This window comes from Pseudonaja textilis, chromosome 14 (genome assembly GCF_049901715.1).
Source record: "Pseudonaja textilis isolate UNSWEBS1 chromosome 14, rPseTex1.2, whole genome shotgun sequence".
In the NCBI taxonomy this organism is placed as follows: Eukaryota; Metazoa; Chordata; class Lepidosauria; order Squamata; family Elapidae; genus Pseudonaja; species Pseudonaja textilis.
This window is the reverse complement of record NC_142003.1, coordinates 13,007,332-13,028,963: the sequence shown is the minus strand read 5'-3', so window position 1 is coordinate 13,028,963 and position 21,632 is coordinate 13,007,332. Positions and strand designations below refer to the sequence as shown.

General features: G+C 45.3%; 1 protein-coding gene across 2 annotated transcripts in view; it reads right to left on the bottom strand.

Moving 5' to 3' along the window:
- PRKCB (protein kinase C beta) overlaps nucleotides 1-21,632 on the bottom strand; it is a 217,646-nt gene that overhangs the window by 101,787 nt on the left and 94,227 nt on the right. For both annotated transcript variants that reach the window (XM_026704057.2, XM_026704056.2), the window contains exons 4-5: nucleotides 11,928-12,039; nucleotides 7,147-7,275 (exon numbers count right to left, since the gene is read on the bottom strand). In XM_026704057.2, the coding sequence (XP_026559842.1) occupies nucleotides 7,147-7,275; nucleotides 11,928-12,039 (241 nt within the window). The remainder of the gene's footprint in view (nucleotides 1-7,146; nucleotides 7,276-11,927; nucleotides 12,040-21,632) is intronic.

Below are 21,632 nucleotides of genomic sequence, written 5' to 3'. Positions count from 1 at the left end.
CTCTGCGTACCACCCGTGGCACGCATGCCATAGGTTTGCCAACACAGACCTATCACTTTGTTGTTTGTATGTACACTGAGAGCTTATGCACCAGAGACAAATTCCTTGTGTGTCCAACCACACTCAGCCAATAAAGAATTTTATTTATTTATTCATACAAACAGAAGAAGGCAGCAAAGTCTTGCCACTTCAGTAGAGTACCCAAGAAAACATAACCAGGCAATCCCCAGACATCGGATGGGACTTGAGGTAGGATTCTAATTTTACTGTGGAGTTCAAGAGGGCTGCACTGGAAGAAATGAAATATACATTGCAGAAATATGGCAATTTTTCTTAATGCAACACATAAGAATTGATTGCAATGACAAAAATTGACTTATGAACCTACAGCCTGAACATTGTCCAACAGCTTGACTAATTGTTGGAATTATGCAAATTCTTTGCTCAAACTGCATATTAGAAGAGATACTTATCTTGGTTAAGGGCCATACATGATAAATTTTAAAAAGTGGGACAAGAAATACGCTGAAAAATCAAAATGAATTTCAGAGCAGTTCAATTAAAGTGATTCTAATTGAGCACCTCTTCATTACCATCCCTTTGCAAGGGATCAGGCATTCAGATTTGTTGCACAAAGATAACATATTCCTGAAGCTAACATAAACATCCACAAACACTGAAATGCACTATTTGGGGAGACAAAACTTGCTTAACCCTGATTCAGTACTCTGAGCAAAGAAGGGAGAGTAAGGCGTAAAGAGTAAATACTGGGAGTTGCAGTCCAAACCATCTGGTGGAGGAAGGAGGAACTAAACACGGTTGAGGTAGAAGGGCAGGATGAGAGAAGGAGCCTCCCCAAATGACTCCAGGCAGAGAGCAAGCCTTGCTCTCTTTATGAATGCCTAGAGAGGACCAGCATTCAATTGCTCACTCCTTCAAACTATTTTCCCCAAATCTTCCAAAGGGAAGTCATATTTTTCCACTGACTATTCTCCCACTTACTTCTCTTTCAAACAAAATCAAATCTTTATTTAGTCATAGACCAGCATAGTATTTCTCTTTCAACTCATTATCATTTTGTCATTTCAGGCGGCATTACTTCATCATCTTCATCATCATCATCATCATCAAAATTTACATGCTGCCCAACTCCCAGAGATTCTCCTGTTTGCAATAGCAACTTTCTGGACAAGTCCATGCAAGCTTTCTTCAAAACATTTTTGGAAGTGATTTGCTTTTGCCTTCTTCCTAGGGTTTCATTTCTATAACAGAATAGCAGAATAACAAAGTTGGAAGGAACCTTTGAGGTCTTCTAGTCCAACCTCCTGCTCAATCAGAAGACCTTATAACCGTTTCAGACAAGTGACTGTCTAGGCTCTTCTTAAAAACCTCCAGTGATGGAGCATCCACAATTTCTGGTGGCAGGCAGTTCCACTGATTAATTGTCCTCCCTGTTAGAAAGTTTCTCCTTAATTCCAGGTTGCTTCTCTCCTTGATTAGTTTCCATCCGTTGCTTCTTGTCTTTCTCTCTGGTGCTTTGGAAAATAGTTTGTCTCCCTCATCTTTGTCACAGTCCCTCAAATACTGGAACACTGCTATCGTATCTCCCCTAGTCCTTCATTTCGCTATCCAACCATAGCCAATTCCTGCAACCGTTCTTCATAGGTTTTAACCTCCATTTCCCCTAATCATCTTCGTTGCCCTTCTCTGCATTCTTTCCCGAGTCTTAGCATCATTTTTATATTGTGGTGACCAATATCTGTGGCAATATTCTAAGTGTGGTCTTACCAGGGCATTATAAAATGGTATTAACATTTCACATGATCTGGATTCTATCCCTCTGTTAATGCAGCCCAGGAGTTTCTATCTTAAAGCCTTTAATGACTACACCAAACTAGCTCTAACTTTCACTTGCATCCGACAAGGACAAGTTTATGCTTCTGTAGTACACCATTACAGCTCACAAACCATGCAGGTCATCCCCCTTTCTGTCAGATCTCTGAGTTATATGGAGGTGACAGAACAGAGTTTCAGGGAGAAACGTCCTTGAAGTCAGCCCATAAGCATCACCAGTGCAGTCAAAGGGAGAATTAGGGGTCAGTCAACTCTAGAAATTTGGGGTGGAAAGATTAGCCCCTGTGCTCCTCAAACAAATACTTCAAAATAAATGTGCACAAATATATATCACGGAAAACACATTTTCTTAGGACAGCCTCTTCCCAGAGTAGTTAATTAATGCATTTCTGACTTGCTTATCTAATTGCTGCATAATTTGTTCAGCTTGGCCCAATGTCTCAGTCCATCAACTCGTTCAATTAGCAAGTATCAGCCTGTGCAATAAAAACAATCCCATGTGGGAAAGGGAGAAATTCACCTGAAGCAACCAGGAGAATTTGCCCTTCAGAGTGGGACAGAGTAGTACAATAACATCCCAGGAATACCCCAGTTATTCTACACATTCTGCAAAGGTAAGCTAAAGCTCTATGGAGACCACAGCCAAGATCATCTTTGGCACAATGATGCTCTTCTGACATAATGGTATATCATACCATACATGCATAGTGGCATGGCTATATGTATGATATACCATACCATACATACTGGTATGGCCAGTCTAGAGAAAAGAAGGACTAGGAGTGACGTGATAGTGGTATTCCAGTATTTGAGGGGCTGCCACAAAGAAGAAGGGGTCAAACTATTCTCCACAGCACCAGAGGGCAGGACAAGAAACAATGGATGGAAACTAATCAAAGAGAGAAGCAACCTGGAATTCAGGAGAAACATCCTAACAGTGAGAACAATCAACCAGTGGAACAGCCTGCAGAAGTTGTAGGTGCTTCATCACTGGAGGTTTTGAAGAAGAGATTGGACAACCATTTGTCTGGAATGGGAAATTGAGCAGGGAGCTGGAATGGGAGACCTCCACAGTCCCTTCCAGCTCTATTGTGGTTGATTGAATGATTGATTGATTGATCGATCGATCGATCAATTGAATAAACAGGACAGATTGTCTCAAACAGGGATTCCTGAAAGGACCTTTCAAGCTTATGACCTTCAGAATGGAAGATTAGCAGACAGAGTTGTCTCCACCAACGTTTCCTCTAAGCTAGTGTTTCTCATCCTTGGCCACTTTAAGGGGGTGTATTTCAACCTCCCCATGGCTGGCTGGGGAATTCTGGGAGTTGAAGTCCACCTGTCAAGGTTGAGAAACACTTCACTAAACAGCAGAATTTCTGGGGTGGGCACCGGAAGGGAGGCTGCTCTCCAAGGTACTGAAAACGATTCCCCTAAAGAGCGGGCAGTCCACGATCCGCCTTCAGCCTTTGAGTGGCCGGAGCCCCCTGCCTCCAGCTTCCTGAGGGCAAAACTACAACATTCAGTTGCAACAATGGCGTGTTATGGATTGTGTGGCTTCTATTTTTATTTCCCCCCAAATAAAACTAGATTCAACCTAGAAATTTCCTGACAGTGATAACAGTCAACCAATGGAACAGAGGTTGTCTTTGGAAGTTGTGGGAGCTTCATCCTTGGAAGCTTTCAAGAAGAGACTGGATGGCCATCTGTCAGAAATGGTGAAGGTTCTCCTGCTTAGGCAGGAACGGGGGGTGGACTAGATGATCTACAAGCTCCCTTCCAACTCTGTTATTCTGACCAAGTGAAAAATGATCACGAGCCACTTTTTTCAGTGCCATTGTAATTTTGAACAGTCACTAAACAAATGGTAAGTTGAGAACTACCTGAACATGGTAACTGTACAACAAAATCCCATTGCATCTTCCACCTCCAAACCTACAGATTTTACTTGAAATTTGAAGGCAGGCGAGCCAGTTGCTGTGAGCAGCCTCAAAAGAGTTGCTCTTGGCAGCCACTGGGCTACAGGAAGAGGGACCCCCATCCCAAAGGCCAGATACCTTATTTGTGCAGCCTTAAGATAGCTGCTAAGCTGTGCATCATGTTCCCAGCAATCTGAATGGAGCCTGAAGGAAGCAGCCCTAAACTTCACTGTCATGTGCTGCCATCTGTGGCCCGAAATAGTCATTGCTGCATGAAGCAAAACATCCTTAATCTCCAATTCAAGGTCACCTCTAATTAAGTGTCACTTGGGGCTAATTAAGTGGATAATCAAAGATGATATACTCTTTAACACAATTATGTACTATTTTTAGTCCCTCCAAGATAGCTTAAAAGTAGCAAAAGGAGAAATCTTTTGGCTCTCTCTAAGGGCAGATGGAGAAATGTATCTGATAAATAGAAATGATGTGTGGAATCAGGGGGGAGGGGCGGTGGTTTGGGGTCCCCCCCCCCTCTCAGAAAGGTAGGCAGTGCAGGCTCTGCTTACCCACAACTCCTCCCACCGCTTCTGAGCAACCCAGAGGGAGGATTGTTCAAGGCATTCAGGGTCACGTTTATAAAATAGGCGGCTGTACAAATGGGAGGGAGGGAATAGTACCCCAGTATCTCAGGAATACTGTACATTAGAACTGGGGTGGCATAAGATCACTGAAGATTGAGCCTGATGGCTATAGTTGGGATGGAGAGGCTTGCTCTTTTTTTCAGATAGATAGATAGATGAGAGGGTGGGGGGAGAGAGAGAGAGAGAGAGAGAGAGAGAGAGAGAGAGAGAGAGGGATGATAGATAGATAGATGATAGATAGATAGATAGAGATGATAGAGATAGAGATGATAGATAGATATGATAGAGATATAGATAGATAGATATGATAGAGATAGATAGATAGATAGAGATGATAGAAATGATAGATAGAGATGATAGATAGATAGAGATGATAGATAGATAGAGATGTGATAGATAGAGATGATAGAGATAGAGATGATAGATAAATAGATGGATGGATAGATAGATAGATAGAGATAGATGATAGATAGATAGATAGATAGATAGATAGATAGATAGATAGATAGATAGATAGATAGACAGACAGACAGATAGATAATATGGTATAAAATCTAAATGTATAGATGTGTATATATCAACGGATAGCTATCATTTATTAGGAAGCTAGGTTTCATCTGGGTGCCTGGTTGGGGTGTGTTTGAGCTGGAGGTATCAAGGGGAGTCTGTTTGTGCCCAGGTATTTTATTTATTTATTATTGTTATATATATTTTTTCTCTTTAAGAACTTAGTGTGTATTTTAAGAATGTACCAAGCAGAATTCAACTGGAAGTTATGTGTTATATTGAATGTTATAATTGTAAAGGCATAAACTGAAGTTTAAATAAAAGTTGAATGGATAAAAATTAAAAGATACAAAGGTGTCATACTCCAATTAGTAACTACAGGGAAAAAAATTGTTTAATGAGAAAAGAAAATATGAAATTGAAACAGGACAGACAAAAGTATGAATATAATGACTAGAAATATATTGAAACTTAGAAAAAGATATATATATAATTGAATTTAGGAAGGAATGAGATAATTAAAAGTAAGATTGAGAAAACTAAGGAAAGGGAAAAATTATTGAGAAAATGTTAAAATAATAATGATATGGAATAGAACACAAAGATGAATATGAAATTGAATTTGTGACTGTATGGAGAAGTGATAACCTGGGACTATGCTATTCTCAAAAAAAGAAATGTTACTTGTATTTTGTTTTGTGAAAACCCAAATAAAATTTTTATTAAAAAAAAAAAGAATGTGCTTTGTTCCTGGAGTTGTTTGACATGTGTGTGGATAAATGCCTAAGAAATATTTGTGCAGATGTCAGAAGCCTGTTTGTTGGGGGTGTAAATGTATGTGGGTTGAGTTCGGCTTTTGAAGATGACAAGTTGTAGGCTGAGAATCCAACTGATTTGCGGCAAATGTCAAATAGATTCTATGAGGCAATGATAATTACGAGTCAAAGAATGAATTGATCAAAGGCCAAGGAAGTTGGCAGAGAAAACGGCAGCGGATGGCTGCAAGTTAAATGTAAATGGCCCACCTGGTAGAGCAAGTAACGAATTTGCTTGCAATGATTGAATGTTTACTAAAGATGAAGAAACAGATGAAGAAAGTTTACAATGTTTACAGAAAAAGAGTGGAAGGAGGGTTGGATATATCAGGAGAAATATGAAAATGTGTCATATGCAGTGGAAATGGATTGCTTGGCAAGAGAAGATGGGAGAGGATCAAGAATCTGTGGACAGTAAATGAAGGTGAATTGAAACAGTGATTGAAAAGAGTGGCCTTAACTCAGAATGGGCACCTATGGCCCCTTCATGACCGTGAACTTCAACTCCCAGCATTCCTAAGTCAACAAAGCTGGTTCAGGAATTCTGGGAGTTGAAGTCCACCGGTGGTAAAGGGGCCATATTTGCACACCTTAAAGGAAAGAAGTTCGCGGAAGAGGCTGATCATTGATAATATGGAGAGAATAAATGGGGGGATGGATGGAATGGCAACACAAGTCTAAGAGGGAAGAGAGAAAGGACTGTAAGGAAGGGCCACACCTGGACAGATGCAACTGGATCCAACTGATGTCCTTCCAGGACAGAAAGACGTGGAGAAAAGTGGAAGGGCTGTGGTGAACAAGAAAATTGTCACCCATCTCATTTCTCTAATTTGTTTTAATTTAATTGTCCATGGCCACAAAATGTATTTAAAGGGGGGCCCAAGGTGAAGAAAAGATTGAGAATCACTGCTCTAGACACAACCAGTCTGAGGGACACAATAAACGTGCACACACACACACACACACACACACATACACACGGAGCAATGAAAAGGTAAAACCCTCCCATCTCCCTGGTTTTGTGGGCCAACTGAAGGAAGGGGGCATTCAGGACAGTGGTGCCCAGCCGCAGGCACCAGAGATAAGAAGTGAACAATCCTTGAAAAAACACAGCATGTAAGGTTTTTAACAATTCTACTGAGAAAATATCCGCAAGACATTAAAAGAACCTCAGCACAAATTCTCTCTGGGACGCAGTTGCAGGTGCAACTAACCACCCACAGGGCGTCTGAAATGGTCTATGACAATTCACCACAGTCCACTCACAGCAGGACAAAAATTAGCAATCGCCATAGCATGTTATCTATCAACCCTTTTCTCTCTGGATGGACCTGTGCAGCCATCACCCAGGAGCATGAGATCCCTTGCAGCAGGAAGGGATCCGGTCTTCTTCCCATAAGCCAGACTTACCGATAACCGTCAAGACCTCGTTCTCAATGTCCGCCTTGATATGTATCCGGCCTCGGCGCTCAGTGTGGTCTGTCCCACAGAGGCTTGGCACATTCATCACGCAGCGCTTGTGCACGTTCATCATGCAGGCTGGGGCAGAGAGAGAAATGGTGTCAGCCGGGGTGGGGGATGCTGGGGGTTCGCAGGGGTTCAGGAGAGCCCCTAGCTAAGATTCTGTGCAGTTTGGAGAACCTCCGACTCCCAGTCCAGGCTGGCCCCACCCACCCCGCCCCTCCCCTCCCCAGAGTCCCCTTGTGGCCCGTTTTAGATCCCAGGTATGTGCAAAGCATGCGCTGAGGCTCAAGGAGGGCAAAAAACAGGAAGTACTGGAAGGCCAGAAATGGGCCTCCTTCTGGCTTCCATAGAGCCTCTGGAGCCTGGGGGGGGGGGCGTTTTCACCCTCCCAGAGGCTTGAGAAAAGCCTCAGGAGTCTGGGGAGGACAAAAACACCCTCCCATCACCACCATGGTGCAGGAGGTAGACTGGGCAACACCCACCATGGCCACACCCACCCAGCAATCGGGCAGAGAAGCCATTGCCAAACTTTTTGAAGGCCACCCCTGGTGTCAGTCCCAAACGGAAGGCCAGCAAGGGCGTCTCAGTGGGCCTCCATGTGTGGGGCTGCCCTGAGAGACCCTCTGCTCCTTCCTGAAGACAAGGCTGGTGGGGGGAGGCTTGAGGGCACCCCTCCCATCTCTGGAGGGCTATGCCAGGGAAGCAGGCGTGGCTTTAGCTGCCGTCATGCCCAAGGCCAGAAGAGGAACCAACAGGGCGGAAATTTGCCAATTCAAAATGAGGAAGATTTTCTGACTCTCAAGGGCCGCCAAGCAATGTATAAGCCTCCTGGAGTCACTGGGGCTCCATCCACTAGAGACAAGAGTGTATAGCCAAACATCTGGGGTGATCTGAGGATTCCTGCCCTGGAAAAGACCAGGGGCTCAACTAGGTTTTCTGTAAGACATACAACTTATCTAGGATTCTGCCATGCTATTTTGGCATCCTGGGAAAATGCTCTTTAAATCTGGAGCCCCTCAAAGGGCTAATGGGGACTTCTTTTCATTGCACTTCCTTCTGTCTGTCTTTCCAAATGTTTCCTTCCCAAGAAGAAATACTTTTTTGGGGGGGAGGGGGTTGAAGGAGGCCATGTCCTCCCACATTGCACCTTATCAGACTAATATTTAAGAGCATCACCACAGAACAATTCCTGTTAACTGGGGTTCTGTGTTGTGATTCCTCAGCAGCCTGTGCAGCTGGCAGCAGAATTGGACAGTGGAGAAGAACAGGAACCAGTCTGGGAGTCTGGGGAAGACTCAGATGAGGCTCCTGCTTTCGATGCAGGGATGGGACCAGGACCATCTGGGAGTGCTGCCTCCAGAGCCTGGCAGCAGCGAGGCAGAGGAGCAAGGGGAGCCTGTTCCCAGTGCACTTATGCACAGAGCTGCTAGAAGGCGAGAGCAGCTAAGACAAAAGGGGTGACTCAGGAGTAAGGCTGGGAGGTGATTGCCCCTCCCATAAGGTATAAAGGAAGTTCAAGGGTAGAGACACCTTTGCAGGAAGCAAAGTTGTTCGTTCTCTTCGGATTAAACCTTGAAGCTCTGTGTGGACTTTGTACTTCGGTTAGTTTTTTCCCCCAGTTAATTTGGCACTTTAGTTGTTGGCAGCCATTCAAAGGAGAGAAAGGTGGGTGCTTATCTCAAGGGACTGTTGGGGACTCATTACCGGCTGGGAATGAACAATATAATTGTTCCCAGCATTGAAATAAAACAAGAGTTGTTTGGACTAAGCGTCTGCTTAATTACGGTCTCAGGAAGCCTTGGTGAGAGCATTCTCCCTGCGAAGCCCCTGGGATTTCCTAAACACCTGGGACATTCCAGGGGTGCAGCCTTTCTCCTCCCCCACCCACCAGCCTATTCCCAGGTTTCTGAATGCCTCTCTCTGGGACCTTCGGCTCCAACGGGAACACGAAGATTCCTGGAAAACAAGCTTTAAGGAAGCTGTGATAGGAATCCTTCAAGATGTATTTTCCTGCATTCCCTCATCTACCATGTGAGCACAGGCGAAGATGTGCCCTATTGAGGAGGCCGGTGGCCCTTCTGGTGCATCCTGCCTGCTTAGGATCCAAATACCAGAGGGAAACTTTTTATTCCTTCCTTGGTCTCTGGCATCTCCGTGCACCAAGGTAGGTGGCTGCAATTCATAAAGTGGGCACTAGGGGGCTCCCTAAGCTCATATTTTGTGACTGCTATAGCCCATCTTTTCTGCAATTGGGAGTTTTCAACTTAGAATCAGAGAATCCTAGAAGGGACCTTGGAGGTCTTCTAGTCCAACCTCTGCCCAAGGCAGGAGCCTTTGTACCATCCCGCTCAAATGGCTGCTCAATCTTTTCTTGAAGACCTCCAGCGATGGAGCACCCGCCACTTGGGAGGCAGGCCATTCCAGGGGTTAATTGTTCTCACGGGCCTCCTCAGTTGCAGGACTGGGTGTCTGTTTGATGGTCCTCCACCCATTACTTCTTCTCCTGCTCTTAGGTGCTATGGGGGATACCCGACTTCTGTATGACAGCTCTTCAAATGTTGGAAGACTTATGCCACCCCTAGTACTTCTCTTTTTAAGCTTAGACATACCCAGTTCTCGCAACCGTTCTTCATACGTTTTAGCCTCCAGCCCCCTAATCATCTTTGTTGCTCTTCTCTGCACTCTTTCCAGAGCCTCGGCATCCTTTTTGTATAACGGTGACCAGAACTGGTACAGTCTCACCAGTACAATATAAAGTGGTACTAACACCTCACCTGATCTGGGTACTATCCCTCTGATGGTACAGTCTAGGACTGCATTGGCTTTTTGGCAGCTGCAGCACACGGCTGGCTCATCCCACAGTGGGTGTCCACTAACACGCCTAGATCAGAGGTGGGTATTCAGCAGGTTCTGACCAGTTCTGGAGAACCGGTGGTGGAAATGTTGAGTAGTTCGGAGAACTGGCCAATCCCACCTCTGACTGGAGATTTTGCAGTATATCCTTCCCCTGCCACGCCCACCAAGCCACGCCCACAGAACCCGTACTAAAAAAAATGGAATCCCACACTGTCCTAGATCTCTCTCTCACAGGCCAACTGTTGAGCCAGGGTGCCACCTATTCTGTACCTGTGCATTTGGTTTTTCTTGCCTACGTGGGAAACCTTACCTTTTCTCACCGCTAAACTGCCTTTTTGCATGGATAGGGCCCCCTATTCCAGTCTGACAAGATCCTTCTAAATCTTTTAAACTGCTGGCTATTCCCCCTAGCTTGGTGTTACCTGCCAATCTGATGAGTTCCTCTCCTACCCTCTCCTCTAAAGAAATTATGAGAAACTCAACAGGTGGTCATGTTTACCTGTTGCCCAGTGCTCTTCAAGAGGGCTGCTGCAGCTTAGTCAGTGACAGGGCTCAGTCTGTGACAGTGAGACAGTCTGTGGCTCTATGGGGAGGGAGATGCTTTGCCACCCCCCAGAAGCCTGGCATTCCCTCAGGTAGCAATTCCAGTGGGAGGAAATCTGAGCCCCCGAGACCTTCTGGCCGTGACTGGTGTCCAGGGTTTCTATCACCACGCAGGGATGACGCCGCTGCAGGCTTTCTTCCCCAAGTCTTTGGAAGGAGCCCTGAGGCTGCCAGGCCGAAGGCACCTCTTACCCTTGACGGTCCAATTCTGACCCCCACGGATGGTTGCGCCCCTGTACCAATCAGGGAGTAGCCAGCCGTGCGCAGCCGGGTTGGGGGCTTGTGCGTGGCATGATAACCAAGCATTCCAAGGGGAGAGGAGTTAGGGCAGGGCAGGGGGGGCTCTGGAGGTTACCCACGACACCTGATGCGCCTTTGCTCTGCGCATTCGGTGCAGGAAGGAGAAGGCTGACACACACCAGCCCCATATCTGCACAAAGGAATAGCGGGGGTGGAGGGGTGAACCCAGGGGTGCTTTTTCCAAAAGGCAACTGACTTTCTCGGGTTATTTTTTCTTGGAAAACACTTCACTTCTCCTCCAAGGAGCTTCTTCAGAGAACGGAAGAAACTTCTAGGATGCAGAAGCAAAACATCTCAGAGGGGGGGGGGGAAACACCAAGAAAAGTGGGGGAAACCAAGTGGGCCTGGATGACTGAGACTCTCCACAGACATGGGATTGGGAAAGGACCAGTGGGGGGCTGCTACCGGTTCCCCCGAATCAGTAGTAAAAAGAAAGGCCTCCTCCAATCGATCGGCTGCCAGGAGAAAGGAGAGGGAAGCGCAGGATTGGCCCCCCCACCCAGCCTGGCGCTTTTCTCTTCTTGATCCCCTCAGCCAATTGGCGCCACAGGCCTCAGCTGGGGTGTGCAAAGCTGCGCCTGCTTGTTAGGTGCGCACGCGCGTGCGATCACCAAACTGGTAGTGGAACACTGCTGGAAAGAACCCCCTCACACAGACGTTGCCCTGCACACGGACTCCCCACCAGCAACCGGTAGAGAGAGAGAGACAAGACTGGCGGGGGCTTCGTTGCATTCACCCCTCCCCAGACCTGTTTCCTCTGAGGCAGCTTGGTTTTCGGCTCATTTATCCTTTTCTCAGGATGCAGTCAGAGCTGCAGCTGGCCAGGTCCACAGCTCCCCCACGCAAGGACCCCCCCCCTCTCTTCCCTCTCTCCCACCTGCTCGGATAGGCTCCCAAGGACCCGTGCGAGGACAGGTGAATGGAGCCGGGTGTTTCCCTGGGACCGGAGCTCGCTGGCTGGGACTTACTGTCGCATTTCATCCCCTGGTGGATAAGTCCGTACAACAAAGAGCCGCAGTGATCGCAGAAGGTTGGGCTGGAATAGGTGTGGATTTTGAACTTGTGTTTGCTCCGAGGGTCCTGGAGGGAGAGAGAACAGTCAGGTGAGGTGAAGTCCCCCTCAGCAGAGTCTGCCAGCTCTACAAGTAACTGCCTGCTAGCATGCAACATTACTATCGTGGTTGCTATTCATGCTGGAAACCCCAGCTGCACTTTCTCAATCGCTCTCATTCGATTGGGTACAAAATAGATGGTTTTTCATTTACTTTTCCTGAAGAAGGAAAGTGACCTTTGCGTGGGTGCCATCTCCTCTTGCCGGGCTTCAGTCCAGAGTGGCTGGAATCTCCCTGACTGGCCCCAGAAGGAAAAGCACCCCTTGCCCCAGGAACTGTGGCCAGCAAAGGAGGCCTGGGGAGGGGGGTTGAAAAGGCACCCCCATAAAGCCATTCCAGTGTTATCGGTGACTGAGCCCCAAAACATGGTTTGACATACACTGGAAAACATCTTTAAAATGTGGAGGAAACCCCTTTTGCCCTGGAAAAAATGCTGGGGGAATAATGAAAGTCCTGATCTTCACAATTATCTACCTTGCATTTTCAATGTTCAAGGTGACCTAGAGGTGGAGCTCTTCCCTCACCATCACCAGGCTGTGAGTTCAATTCTAGGTGGAGGCAGATATTTCTCTCTCTGGGGCACACTGAGAATAGAACTGCTAAATATAACTCTGCATTGATGACAGGAAGGGCATCCGGCCATTCAACACTCATTCAGTTGCCTAGACTCCAGCCCACAGTGGATTATGGGGGTCACTGAAAGGAGATGGTGATTTTCATCATTCCAGGCACTTTCTCTGCAAGTGGCAGAGATGCTTCCCAGGATCCTGATACAACCTCACAGAAAAGCTTCTCTCTAAAAAGAAAAAAGAAAAACTCCAGGGAGGGAGGGGTTGAAACCAACCCCTCCCCTGCCCCCCCAGCCTTCACTCAAGACTTCTGTCAGGAAGCAGCAACCGCACCCTGCTTGTGACCAGTTAGTGGGACTCCACGCCTGTTTTCACCTGAGCTCCATCAACTCGGCTCGAGGGCCATCTGGGAGACCCCCTTCTGTAAAGGGGAGCAAAGACACTGCTGCACCCCAGAGCCTCAACTTGTCTATTATTTCAACACCATCCAGATTTCATTCCTCTAAAAAGCAAAATACCAGTGGAAGAATCATTTAGTGCCTATTTACAACACTTAAGTCAAGCCTCTTTATTTCAGTCATTGACCAGCTTTTAACCTTGAAGAATCTAACTTTTCTACCAGGCAGATTGTCTACTGGGGAGGTGAAAGGCAAAAATCTCACATCCATCACTTCACTGAGCACTTCCTTAACACAGACGGTGATGTGGGCTGAGGTCCTCTGACCCAACAGGCACCAGACTATCCATCTTTCCCCAATCTGCTGCCTTCCAAATGCGTTGGACTACAATTCCCATCTCCCATGTTTTAGTCCAATATCTGGTGCACATGAGCCCAGAAAGACATCCTGCTCATTTCTTCGTACAGTCAGATTTTATATGACCTGATAAAAAGAAGCAACAAGAGGCAAGGGAGCCAGCCAAGGTGGGGCCACCTCAATGCCTTCTGAGAAGTGGATGGTCAGGGTAGGTGATGGTTAGCAAAGGTATCTTCAGGACAAGGTCCATCAAGGTTTCGCTCTTGTTCAGAGGTCTCCAAACTTGGCAACTTGTGGACTTCAACTGGCTGAGGATTTCTGGGAGTTGAAGTCCACAAGTCTTAAAGTTGCCAAGTTTGAGGACCCCGGCTCCAGTTCCTATCAAATGGATCGTGCCAGCACCCTGCTTGAGCCCACAGCAGAAACTCCACTGCAAGAGGGTGGATAGCCATTTCTCCAGAATGGTCTAGGGCAGGGCTGAAAGTGCGGGTGTGCTGCATGATGAAAGTGTGTGTGTGTGTACACACGAGAGCATGCATGCATGCCTGCACCCATAATGCAATGCAGGCATGACCCCTCGTGTTCCCACGCCCCCCTGCACACGCGCACACATCTCTCGCATGCGCTCCACCCCCCACGCATGCATGGCAGATACCCGAAAATCAGCTGGCTGGCGGGAGGTGTGCATGCATGCACAGTGGAACTGAGCTGGGGCGACAGCTCTCTTGCCCACAGAGATGGCTCTGCATGCCGCTTCTGGAACCCGTGCCATAGGTTCACCATCATGGGTCTGGGGTCTCCTGCTTGAGTAGGGGGTTGGGTTAGAAGACCTCCAAGATCCTCGTAAGATCCTGCCTCGACGGCCTTCCCAAGAAGCAGAACTCTTGAAACAAAAGCCATTTCAAAAGGAAGCTTTTACTGGAGGATTGTGATAGCAAGAGATGTAGGCAGGAACTAAGTTTTCCCGCTCAAAATATTAGATGAAACCTTTGCAGACAGGGCCCCTCCCAAAGTCCAGTTCATCATCCAGCCAAACGGGAGGTGTGAAGATGTTATGGGGAACACAGGCTGAGAAGGTGATAAACTCCGGTCTCCAAGGCAACGCCGCTGCTCTCCTCCAGAGACGAGATAAAGCGGCTGGCTCAAGGCACATTCCTTTCCCTCTCCCAAGATTTTAATCCCAAAAATTAAAGCAAAGCAAAGCAAGAAAGAGAAAGAGAAACCCCATACAGCAGAGGTCTCCAAACTTGACAACTGTAAGACTTGTGGACTTCAACTCCCAGGAAGTTGAAGTCCACAAGACTTAAAGTTGCCAAATTTGGGGACCCCTGCCATACAGAGACCCCCCAAGCCTCCCCCTTCCCACCAGAAAGACAGCATCCCTATAGGAATCTATGGGGCCCGACAATCCCTTCCCTTTGGTTATTCTATCATTCTGCTTGTTTAAGGAAGATGCTCCTTCACAGGGATGCAACCTATCGAAAGAGACTGTGAGGTGGATTCATGGAAAGGGGCGGGCTGATTGAGCAAAGCAACCCGAGAGCAGGCGGAGGCCAACATCGGAGGCTTTGGACTAGGACGTCTGTCTGTCTGTCCCAACCAGCCAGCCAACAGCTTCTCTGTTCTGGGAACCTAAGGAAGCCGGTATGAAGGAGAGTGGAGTGGAATCCTTCACCCGCTAAGACAGGCTCAGCAACCTTAAACCCTCAAAGAGCCATTGGAACCCGTTTCCCACAGAAAAGAAAACACCGGGAGCCACAAAAACCTTCCCATGCCTGACTATTTCCTGAGCAGCCACAATACTAGCATATATAGTTGAATTAAATGTTCTGTTTTCTTCTGAAACTTTTCTTTTCTTGGATTTACCCATGGTTGGCCTACTGGGAGTAATTTGACTCAATAAATCACGTGCCGGCGGGTGTCACGCATATTGGTGGTTGTGGCACATATTTTGAGCAACAGGGAGCCACAGCAGAGGGATGAAAGAGCCACATGCGGCTCCAGAGCCACGGGTTGCTGACCCCTGTGCTAGGATGTTCCTTGTAGAGCCGAAGGTCCAGAAAGGAGGCTGGAAGTTGCATGTCTGCAACACTCCCACTCCTGAAGGGGCTACATAGATTATCCCCCCTCCCCCAATTCAAGGCTTCCTTTGTGGGGAAAATTCTGCCTCACCTGGTTCTTGCAATGCATAGCAGAAGGGAGGGCAGAAACCTACCCGCTACCATGTGGCAAAACAGGCTGCAGCTCAGTGGTGCGATTCAAATATTTTTACCACTGGTTCGGTGGGCGTGGCTTGGTGGGCATGCTATGCATGCGCGCACACACTTTGAGCACACGCATGCGCCAAATGTGCACTTTGCGCAGACACAGAGGCTTTCTGGCTCACCTCCTGCAAGCCTGCCCTCTCCCTGTCGCTTCAGCAGCTGCTGCACGGCCCTCTTCCGTGCCGTGCAAAGCAGCTGCGCTTCAAATTCAGAGCATAAAGGTGAGTGTGGTAGCTCAGGTGGGCGGGTGGGCCCAACAGCAGAGGGGTGGAAAGAACCAGTTTGGTCTCGGCTGCTCACCGGCACTACTGGCTCGGCAGAAGCAGGCCAAACCGGTAGAATGCCACCACTGCCACAGCCCTCTAAGGCTTTATGAGAAAATGAGATTCTGAAGTGGGATTAGCTTGAAGACGAAGAGGCAACCGAAGTGATGGGATTGAATCCCAGGGCTTTCTTGTCAACGAGTCTGGGCCGACATAAATCAGGGTAGCAAGCCCTCCAACCTCGGAGAGACGGAGCTCTGATGGAATTTCACCTTCTCAAACTGCTGAGGGGCGATTCTTGGGGCAACGGATTTGGCAAAGTTAATTGCTTCAAACTCTACAGAGCCTTCAGTCCAAAGAGCAACCTTGCCTCCAATTCATTAGTGTTCCAGATGCTCCTTTTAATGGCTGGGCTGACAACTGAGTAATGAGAAGCCAGGGAAAAAAAGTGAGGGTTAACAACAATTAACCTCTTCTCAGCAACCATCAAATACTCTAAATCACTAATTAAGCTACAGTATTTGGAGAAACATTTCTGCTTCCAAGGAAGATGACAGTTTTTAAGAGGCTAAGCAACACGGGGCACTTCAGTGGAGGATCAAGGATTAAGTTTATGATGGGCTCCTTCACCCTTCTTGAATTCTGGGCTTCTTGTAAAAAAATGGTGAGACAGGTGGATTTAGTCTTGATCCAGGAGGCACTTCAGATGAAGTCTGAGTCAGACACACTTGGAATACTGCATGATCACCGTATTATAGAAAAGATGTCGAGTCTCTGGAAAGACTGCAGAAAAATGCAACAAGGATGATTAGGAGGCTGGAGGCTCAAACATACGAAGAACGGTTGCTTGCAGGAATTGGGTATGGCTAGTCTAGTGAAAAGAAGGACTGGAGTGACATGATAATGTCCAATGTGTCCAAGTGTTCCAATATTTAAGGGGCCAAACTATTTTCCAAAGCACCAAAAGGCAGGACAAGAAATAATGGATGGAAACTAACCAAGGAGAGAAGAATGCACTCGAGAGCTAAGGAGAAATTTCCTAATGGTGTCTATGGAGATACTCATCATCCAGGTCATGGTTGTCTCAAAGGGGCTTTTTCAAGAGGCAACTGGACATTCTGGTTTTTATTTGAAAGCGTTTCGCTTCTCATCCAAGAAGCTCCTTCAGCTCTGACTGAATAGTGGGGAATAGAAGGACTTGTACAAAATATATATTCAAGGAGTATCAATTCTTCCATTCTCCACCATCCAGTCAGGGGTGAAGAAGTTTCTTGGATGAGAAGCAAAACGTCTTCAAAGAAAAACCAGAAAGTCCAGTTGCCTCCTGAAAAAGCACCTTTGGAATTTCCTAACAGTGAGGACAATTAACCAATGGGACACCTTCAGAAGTTGTGGGGGCTCCATCACTGGAGGCTTTTAAGAAGAGACTGGAAAGCCACTTGTCTGAAATGGCATAGAATTTCCTGGTTGAGCAGGGGTTGGACTGGAAGACCTCCAAGGTCCCTTCCAACTCTGTTATTCTGTTAAATATAGTCCAGCAAATGGATAGCAATCAGCAACACCACCTGATCAAGGGGCCAAGGTTTTTGCTGGCCCAGAGCCTCCACCTCCCCGTAGCAAAATGAGAGCTGATTCCGTAGTCTGGGCTGTATAAAAAAGCCAATTATCTAGGTGAACAGCTACCTCCACTGTACTGGAGGAAGGGCTTGTAGCATAGTTTGTGACATAGGTCTCTGTCTTTAAGACTGCCTGCCCTTGAGCCACTGTTGATAACAGAGTGAGAGACTGTGGTTTGGAAAAAAACAAACTAGGGATATTTTAAAGCATGTTGCAATATAGTGTACTCATTCACTGTCCTTCAAAGCAAAGATTCCCTGGGGCAGTTTACAACTGTAAGTTTTGGAATGACAGCCATAGTAATAAAAAAGGACAATATGTAAGTCAGAAAGGCACAAAAAATACCCAGGTCCCTTTTGAACCTCCTGTCCTCAGTGCTGGAAAAAATGCAGAGAGTGGTTGCTTTGCCAGTCCAGCCACGTGTGGGGCTCCAAGGTCTGCAGGAACACAAAGTCTTTCTTGGCTTCCAATGGGTTGCTTTGTTATGGGGTGGTGGGAGGTGAATAAGAGACAAATAAGTTGCTCTCAGCAGCAGAAATGACCTCGGGGTTTCCTTGTCCATTTGGCAAAGATAGAGCCACAAGTTGCTGAGTCCCAGCAGAAATGAAAGAAGGGTTGGCTTGAAGACCAATACGTGCCAATGTGCATTGCCCTAACAGGTAACCTCAACCCACCCACGGAAACCATGTGCATATTAAGATAATCTGTTGCATTCATTCATTACGTTTGTAGAATTGTAGGGTGTGGTTGGTCATTGGAAATCTTCTATCGTGGCCTCTGGAGAAGGTAAAGTGAACTGAAGATATCTCCACAAAAGTAGACTATGAATATTACTCAGTGCGTGGACCCATTTATTGGAAGCTCTCCAGATATGGAGAGGCCAGGAGATTGCCTATGTGTGCTCCAGATGTTTGGTCCTCAAGAGGAGACCACAAGACAACAGTTTTCCACACCTTGAGTGCCAGATGACGATGATCTTGCTCACAGCAATGGGAGAGATGTTTAAAGGACACCAAGTTTGCACTTTCTAATCATTTTTTGAAATTGCGTAAAAAGCATCTCAAAGCTATTAGAGGCCTTCAGAACGACGAGCTTGAAAAATAATTGGGTGAGTTTTATCTTCAACTCTGAACAAAAGAAAAGTTAATTATAAGCTTAAATAATTTGTAATAAATAGAAAATACTAAGATTATGATGTACAAAAGTTATAAACAGATTAAGGATCCAAATAAATTTGGAATATTGACGTCTACCATATGATTTTGTAATTAATTATTTTAAAAAATGCCTTGCCAAGGGAAACAAACTTATTTTGGTTATTCTGATTATTGCAAGTCAAAACAAAGATTATTTACTTTATGATGTTAGAAACTGAGCACTAAAGGGAAGTAAAAATTCTAAATAGAAGGGAAAAAAATATACAACAAGCCTATTCTTAATGTCAGTTAATACTGGAGCTTACAGAACCTTATAATATCCAAAACATTAAAGAAGATTGTTGAAGAATGGAATCAGAAAGCAGTAACTACAATATCAACATTGTCAGTGATGACGTCTGCTTCTATGGATAGACTGTGACCAAAGATGTTAATGAACCTTGACAGTCGTGGAACAAATTTATCTGGTAAGACAGAGAAAGTACGAAAAGAGAGGCCTCTATTAATGACAGGCCAAGAGAATGATTTGAAAAGGAGGTTGTCCAGGTAGTTGTTGATTTACGAGCACAATTAAGCCCAAAATTTCTGTTGCTAAGGGAGGCATTTGTTAAGTGAGTTTTGCTCCATTTTACAACCAGTGGTGGGATTCAAATAATTTAACAAACAGTTTCCGTTCTAATGATTTCATCCAACAACCAGTTCACCAAACTGGTCAGAAAGTTAACAAACTGGTGTGAACAGGCTGAATCCCACCACTGTTTACGACTCTTCTTACTTCAGTTGTTAAGAGAATCAATACAGTTATGAAGTTAGTAACATGGTTGTTGAGTGAATCTGGCTGCCCCATTGGCTTTGCTTGTCAGAAGGTTGCAAAAAGAGATTAGATGGCCCTGGGAGGCTGCAACCGTCATAAATATGAGTTGGTTGTCAAGTGTCTGAATTTTGATCCCATGACTATGCTCTAGAAAAAGTGCAGAGAAGAGCAACCAGGATGATTAGAGGACTGGAGGCTAAAACATAAGATGAACGGTTGCAGGAACTGGACATAGCTAGTCTAGGGAAGAGAAGGACCAGGGGAGACAGGAGAGCAGTCTTCCAATATTTGAGGGGCTGCCACAGAGAGGAGGAAGGAGTCAAGCTATTTTCTAAAGCACCTGTGAATATTATCAAAGAACTGGGGTGAGGAAAGGGGTAGAAGGAATGCGGAGGCCTCAGACTTCCGTCATGAGAATTCAGGCCCCACCAAAGACACTTTCTGCAGGTGTCATCCCAGACACGAACTATTCACAAAACAAAAGAACGATTCATAATTGGACAATGTGGCCTGTCCAGTGGGAAGAAGGGAGAACTCTGTTCTTTATGCAATATTGTGTGGGAAAAGTTAGAGCAGGTTTTGCTTTAATCAGTGCCGGAATGATGTACTCAATAAAGCTTTGCTTCTAGGATTTCAAAGTTCCTGAAAGCGTCTACGTTTGTTGCGTTTGTTGGTCCGACTGTTTAACATGAGTTCCTTTAACAGTTCCATGTAGGACTCAGCCCCTTGCTCTATATGACTTTCTTTTTTTTTACACAGAATTATTATTAAAGATTTTTACATGAGTATATATAAAGGAAAGTTAAGAAAAAGAAAAAAAGATAAAAGATGTGAGAGACAATGCAGATAGAAAGGAGAAGCGTATTAAAGAAGCGACTTCTGATCTTCTTTATGGCAGCTACTTATTATCCTCCCTCCCCCTTTAAGATGACATTACGTGGTTATATTCTTCCTATGTTCAACCCTTTTTAATCAGCAAATCCAGAAATCAACTCCCCCCCCCCCCATTTTCCCATTTTTAGCAAAAAGACCTTAAAAGATTTCCAACCTTTAAAAAAATGCTTATTGTTTTTATCCCTGAGCAAACAGCTCAGTTATGCCATTTTTGCAAATGCTGACACCTTCATAATCCACGCCTCCGTCATGGGTTTTCAATTATTTCTCTTATTATGTAGATATATTCATCATGCTGCAATTACCATATACAAAAATCAACCTTTGTGCGATTTTTAAATTGGTTTTCCATAAGTCCCAATGAAAAAAGTTCCGATTTCATCTGAATATTTATCTTTAAAATGCTTTGTTAACATCTTACGATTAGTATCCAATTTTTGTTTGCTTTTTCACAAGTTCACCATGTGTCTCATTAGATTTTTCATATTTCCAATACTGGCTAAACTTAGTTATACTAAACTTTATACATCCTAGACGATTTATTTTTACTGTTCTAGCTATATTAAATCTTCCTCTTAATTGTGGATATGAAAACCATTGAAAACCAAATCCCTCTGCAGGAAAAAATTTTCTTGATTTCTCCATGTTTCATCCTGTATTATTATGTACTAATAAACCTTGACATGTTAATCTTTTTTTGTTTTTCCTGCTGTTTTTTTTTCCATAAAAAGCTTTTTTCCTGAAAACCAATAAAGGATTTTTGGACACAGCTGGAGTTTATTCCATATTCTTAATAAGGTACTTCTAACTTTATAAAATCTAACATTAACTTTAACTTTATCGAACCATAAAGAGCTGTGTTAACAAAACCACAGTCTTTCTAATTCCAACTTTATCTTCTTTCTCAACAATATCCACTCTTTCATCCAAACTAAGGACGAAAAATATGAAAATATGAAATAATATAGAATTCATATTTGTAACAATGCCAAGGCATTTTACTTTTTTTCTATCTGAAACACAGTTTTAGCAATCAATTCTTTTTAATAATCCATCTTATACTTTTTGTTAACCTTTATTTTGTCATCATTGATTTTAAAACCATCTCATTTTTATATAAGCATGGTGGCTCACTGGGCTGAGCTTGTTGGTTGGAAACCCAGCAGCCCACATTTGAGACCTGAGCTCCATATGATGGGGTGAGCTTGCCCCAGCTTCTACCCAGCAG